We start from the raw sequence: 5,970 nt of genomic DNA, 5'->3' as shown, positions 1-5,970 counted from the left end.
CCCGTCTCTCGGGACTTTAAAAAGGCTTTAAGAGGAGCTTTAAAAAGGTCCTTTTGTTTGCTTTGTTTTGTTACTTTGTTCCATCCTCTTCAGTACTTCTGGTCCTGAAGCTGGCTGCTATTTCAAGTGTGAAATGAATAGTCAAAAAAAAAAAATACGCTCTGGGTAGATACAGGCAAATTGGAAGTGTTTACATTTGGAAACATGTACATCGATTATATGAAGTAAGTGAAGAAAGGGAAAAAATGTGATTACTTCCGTAATACAGATGTGAAGAGTGGGGAGAACAGTGATGCCTTCAGGCGGCATAGCGCCATGTTATATTTTATGAATATTTATGGTGACTTAAACACCATTTTTCTGTGTATAAGTGTACTCCGCTTCTAATTCCTTAAAATGTGAGCGGCTGCTTGAGGGAGCTTGCTTATTTCCCTTTAGATCACAGTGACTATGTCTTGGCTATTCTGAAATGAAAGAGCCAGCTGGATTTATGGCAGGCTTGATATTTTCTGCAGGTCAGTAGCTGCCCGTGGGTGACATGAAGTGTAACATAACTTTTAAAAATAATTCTGTATTCAATTTTAAGCAATTCGATTGTTTTAGATAGAGGTATTAATTTAAATGAGATTTTGAAATTCTCCTTGCTGTGATACTTGTGATACCGTATCTTTTAGAGAGATTCTCTGTCTCCTTTTTCTTTTTTCAAGAAGGAATCCACCATTATGTATTGAAACTCTCTCACTCCTCTTATTTGGAGAGTGAGGGAAGAAAGCAAATGGAGTACAGTTGTACCTGAAATTTAGTACATTTTCTCACATTTTCATAATTGTGGTTTGAAAATGGGTTGGATCAGCTGCTGTCAGAAAAAAAAAAAAAGGCTTGATAGAATTCACTTTCATTTGTATACTTTTCTATAGTATTCTTTGAAACATCTTGCAAAGATTAAAGTTCTTATTATGACGGTATCCATACTAATTGATGTAGGTTGTTTCATTTTTTAAGGTAGGAGACCTAAAACAAAAGGAGGTTAACTGAGGGAAACCAATAACTTTAGAAGGATTGACAATAAGATGGTGTGTGGGTTACAAAGTCATCTTTCTTACTAAATAAAAACAACGGAGTTGCACCAGCAGAAGTCACCGAAGCACCAAAACACAGTATGCTGCTTTTCCCCGGGAAGTGTAGCTAGCTAGTTATCTGTGTCTGAATAAGCATTTCCCACTTCGTTGGGAAATCCTGTCAGTGTGTTCCAAGGCAGTTCAAAGCTGTTTCTGATTTTCATTTTGACTTCTAAGAAGAGTAGAGTTTGAAACATATTTGATCTAGCTGTTCTGGTGAAATGATTGACAAAAATTTTATTCGCTGCTTAAAATTCTTCATTTCAGTATCTTGCAAGTAGTAAATGCGGCCAGTATGTTGACACTGGAATTCTAGCATCTGACTTGCAGAAAACATACAGGTGAGCAAAGATTTGTATTCTTATATTCTACATTCAAAATATGGACTATATTTATGTTGGTATTTTGCATTTGTGTATTTTTAATCAAAATTTTAATTTTCTTTACATTAACTTCATTACCCGTTGTTGAGGTTGATTGAAACAAGATCACTTCCACTCCAGTGTTTTCCTCTGCTGATATGTCTAGTAACATATTTTATTAATGCATTGGCATTGCAAGATCTAGTTGTGGTTTGTTTTTTGTGGGTTGCTTTTTTTTTTTTAATTAAACAGCTACAGATGCATTACAGCATGTTGGTCCGAGCTTAAAATATGAGGGGAAAATAACGCTTCAGTGCAGGCAGCTGGGGGAGTTACAGGATTCAGTAAGATACTAAATCTTGCTCAGTTGCTCAGCAGGACAGTCAGTCTTGCCTAATTATTTTTAGGCTGTTTCGCTTTTTTGGGTGGAGAGCAGATCATTGGTGGGTGCGGGAATTAATGAAGGTGGAGAAGTATATTCATTTGTGTTTGCATGTTCTATTTATTTATGCCTTGTTAGAGAAAGGGAGCCAAAACCCTTGCTTAGGATGCTTACAGGTCTTGGCTTTTTGTTTTGTTTTTCCTTTGTCAGCTACTGTATAAAAGCAAATAAATAAAATATACCCTCAGTAAGTAAAGGTAAAAGGTTGATTTTTGTTTGCATTTAAGGATGCTCATAGAATCAGATGAATCAGATTTTTCTCATTTTTTCCTCATTTTCTCATTATTAATTAGAACAGTTATTCCTTGCTGGACTGTTCTTTCTAGACCGTAGTCCTGTGTCCATATGTTCTTGTCTGAATTAAAATTAAAAACCCGGGAGTGTTGTGAAATAGAATCCAGTGTGCTCACTTGTACATTGCTGCTTCTCTATAGCTACAGTTAAAGAGGACCTTGGTAATTTTTACTAAACATCCCTTTAGAGACCAGTATAGTTTAGTGGTTTTGTTTCATCCCAGTGATTGAGCTATTCCAGGCTTAAGAAAAAAACAATCACGTTTTCACATAGTTGGTTTTTAATAAAAACTTGCGTAGAAGCTTGGGTATCAACTTACAATGTATTTTTTTCTCTGAGAATGGCATTATGTTGAGGGGAAAAAAGCAGTTGGTGTAACCTGTTTATTTTGTTTTTTTCAGTGCAGAATATGGACGAAGAAAAAGAAATGCTTTTAGAATACAAGTTGAAAAAGGTAGTTCTGTTAGTGTTATGTCCAAGATGCCAAATTCTTTGATTACACTTTGCCTGTTTTCTTACCATATTTGAACTTTTTCTTTCAGTGTTTGGAATAATTAATAATGAAAAAGAACGCAAAGATTTAGCAGTTTTAGAAGCTGAACATGTGGCAAAAAGAGCAAGACAACAAGAGAAAAATGAGTAAGAAGGATTTTTACCATTAGATTACTTTAATAATGCCATTAGTATTATCATTTCTTTAAAGCTTTCTGTCTTCATATTATTAAATTTTTGGTAGTTTCAAGGTTACAGATAGATCCTTGATTTCCCATAGCTTTAATAATGCCATTAGTATTATCATTTCTTTAAAGCTTTCTGTCTTCATATTATTAAATTTTGGTAGTTTCAAGGTTACAGATAGATCCTTGATTTCCCATAGGCTTGTCTTAATCAGAAGTTACCTGTACTTAATGGAAGCATTTTTTTCACTGAAGAGAAGCAGATACTAGAGCCAATCATGACTTTTCTGTTATGGGGAACATACAGCCCTGAATTAGTGGATATCCTTGGGGCTTCCTTGATAGTTTTCCACATAAGGCCCCAGTCCTCATGTGATTCAGTTCCTTTTTGTTCTTAATCTTTCTTGGGTGTGAGATACACTGGCTAAATCTGGGAGATAAGACTACAAGACAGGCTATTCAGAGTAAATCGCCACTGGGTATGAGATTGGAATTAAGATTTCCTAACTCTTAACCCTGTGCATAGTTTCACGGACCATTCTGGTTTCTCTAACCTGATATAGATACTAAGGGTCTCATGGGCAATTACGGCACTGTAATCAGAAGGGCTAGTCTAGTTCAGCAGTGATTTGCTACCGCTTCCCTTGTGCCAGCATTGGTGATTGTGTGGTCTCTTGGTGAACTGAATCAGATTGATCTGACATCACTTTTTTTTTTTTAGGACTGTCTTTCAGCCAGGTTGCCAAGTTGATCCAACTCATCACAGGCTTGGAAAGGATGCATTTTTTTAACTCTTCATAGTAGTAAATTTAGAGCATGCTAGTCAGGAGTTTTTCTCCAGTCTTAGGCTACCTATCATGGGTGTGGGGAACCATGTTGTGGAAATTGCATTTGTTCTGTTTTGTGGGTGTATCACTTGCAGTTCTGCTCTGATACATTAATAGTTTTTGTCTTCCTTCCATGTAAAGGACTGCAGGAAGTGCCACAGATCTCTCCGATTATGATGATTATCCAGAAGATCTAGTAAGTTGTATTTTATTATGATTGTTTGTATTTGCATAACACCTGATTCTATGTGGTGAAATTGCAACGCACTTGGAGAGTTTAAAAGTAGAGATGAAGATTAGGTATAGCCAGAGTTGGCAATTCCAACTGAGAATCTATAGAGCTAAAAGGAGGCTATTTTCTGAAGAAAAAGGAAGAACCTGTGGTGGGGAATCACTTCTGAGGAAAGCACGCTGGGGGCCCAAAAGACTTGGCTAGCAAATGAATGAAATGGTTGAAGGAACTGACACATCTGACTATTACTTGCAAAGACTGTTGCCTCTTCAACCAGGTGTAGTTTTGTATGCAGTCATTTGATTTGCAGAGGAGTGGGTTGGAAGATGCAGGACTGCTTTCTCCAGTGAGGATGCTAACTGGGGTTTATGAAAGTTTTCATTGGTCTCGTAATATAAATAATCCAAATTATAACTTGCATATTTTCTTTTAAAATACATGAATCTGCAGTCTACAAATCATATGAACAGTTCCCTGCTGAGCTTATACAAGAAAGGAAATCCCGATTCTGTTCCAACCACTCCAAAAAATGAACCAATGGAAACCCCCCCTCCTGTGCGAACAGCTCCTCAAACAAGCACCCTCTCACCAGGAGCAAGAGTCGAAACACGCATCTCTGAAGGGGGCTGGTTCATTGATAAAACTCCGTGTGGAAAAGACTTTTTCATTGACCTTTCTGAGGATGGAGAAGGAGATGAGAAGAAACTGATTTCTGAGGTATTGTGTTTTACAAGCTCAATGGGATTTAAGTAGCAAGTATGAATATAATTTCCTGTGTGATTTGACAGGCTTTTGAAGGGTGATACTAAGACCAAAAGGACTGTTTGTCTTTCTGGATTTTTAAAATATATTTTTATTACAAACACTCATACTGTGTTTAAAGATAGTGAATGTGTGAAATAGAAAGGAAAGATTGGCTTAAGCCCAGTGGAGTACTTGGTTTTAGCTTGGTTTCTGAAGAAGAAAGGGCTTACCCCATTTTTCTGCTCTGTCAGAAGCGATTTTTGAACCTTCTGGCCCATTTCAAGCATGTTTGTATAGGAGGTAAAAAGTCACAAAATTATGAATTTCCTCCACACTTTTTGAGGAAAATGCAGTGCTCAGTATTTAGGGAGACCCAGATTAGTGCCCGTACTGAGAAAAAGATAAGTGGAACTTGGCTGGTATTTATTCCGTTTGCCAGTGACCAGCCTAACTAGTCAGGAAGCACGTGGCTTGCTGTAGCCGTAGCATGGCTGTAGCCGTAGCATGTAGTCTGCCTTGGCCAGTGGCCAAGTCTTAGTGAGCCTGGGGAAAGCTGAAGTTTTTTGGATGGATAAGAGTTGGGGAAGTTGAAAGGAAATTGCATTGATTTATAAAGCAGTTAAAAATAGGTCCTACTCCCCATCCAGACTTATTGCCCACTTCATGATTTTCCTCCCCTCCCCCAACTTTTTTTTTTTCTTATTTAGAAAAAACCAACTTTGTTCAGCTATTGAAAACTTTCTGTTTATGTATGGGAGATAACATTTATGTTGTTTGGCTGACCAGACGTTTTGGCAGGATGCTCTTTTTTATGTGAAGGAAGAACTACATTTACATCTACCTTTCTGATTACACAAAATGCTTACTGAATAGGCAGATTTGACAAATTATCCCTTTATACATGGTAACTGAATACAAGGCAGATCCTCAAATTGTAAAATGTTTGCCATACTGTATTCTAAAAGAAAAAAATCCCAACCCAAAAACCTAACTTTCGTTGAACCTCTTTTTTTCATCTCTCCTGTATTAGCCCTTTTCTTACATGTTAGTTAACTTGTGTCAGCACTGAATAATATTTTCTTACAGCCACTCATGACTTACTAGTAATAAAAATTGTTTCCATTGGAGTAAATACATTGATACAGTTTTATTCATCCCCAAAGTGGATTGCTCTATGGTATGCAAATAACTGGTGTCTGATTTTGGTTAGTGGTTTTGGGGGTTTTGGGGAGGGGTTGTTTGGGTTTTTTTTGCTTATAAGTATGTACTTTTAG

The 5,970-nt window shown here is 37.0% G+C and overlaps 1 protein-coding gene across 1 annotated transcript in view; it reads left to right on the top strand.

Annotated features, from left to right (window-relative positions):
* The first annotated feature begins 1,388 nt into the window (after positions 1-1,388).
* NVL (nuclear VCP-like) overlaps positions 1,389-5,970 on the top strand; it is a 38,572-nt gene continuing 33,990 nt past the window's right edge. Inside the window, exons 1-5 of the mRNA XM_009273837.2 lie at positions 1,389-1,459; positions 2,618-2,670; positions 2,759-2,855; positions 3,862-3,916; positions 4,403-4,669. Of these exons, the coding sequence (XP_009272112.1) occupies positions 4,415-4,669 (255 nt within the window). The 5' untranslated portion in view covers positions 1,389-1,459; positions 2,618-2,670; positions 2,759-2,855; positions 3,862-3,916; positions 4,403-4,414. The remainder of the gene's footprint in view (positions 1,460-2,617; positions 2,671-2,758; positions 2,856-3,861; positions 3,917-4,402; positions 4,670-5,970) is intronic.

Source organism: Aptenodytes forsteri, unplaced genomic scaffold (assembly GCF_000699145.1).
Source record: "Aptenodytes forsteri isolate BGI_AS27 unplaced genomic scaffold, ASM69914v1 Scaffold319, whole genome shotgun sequence".
Lineage (NCBI taxonomy): Eukaryota > Metazoa > Chordata > Aves > Sphenisciformes > Spheniscidae > Aptenodytes > Aptenodytes forsteri.
The sequence above is the reverse complement of the archived record's forward strand: the minus strand, read 5'-3'. Positions and strand labels throughout refer to the sequence as shown.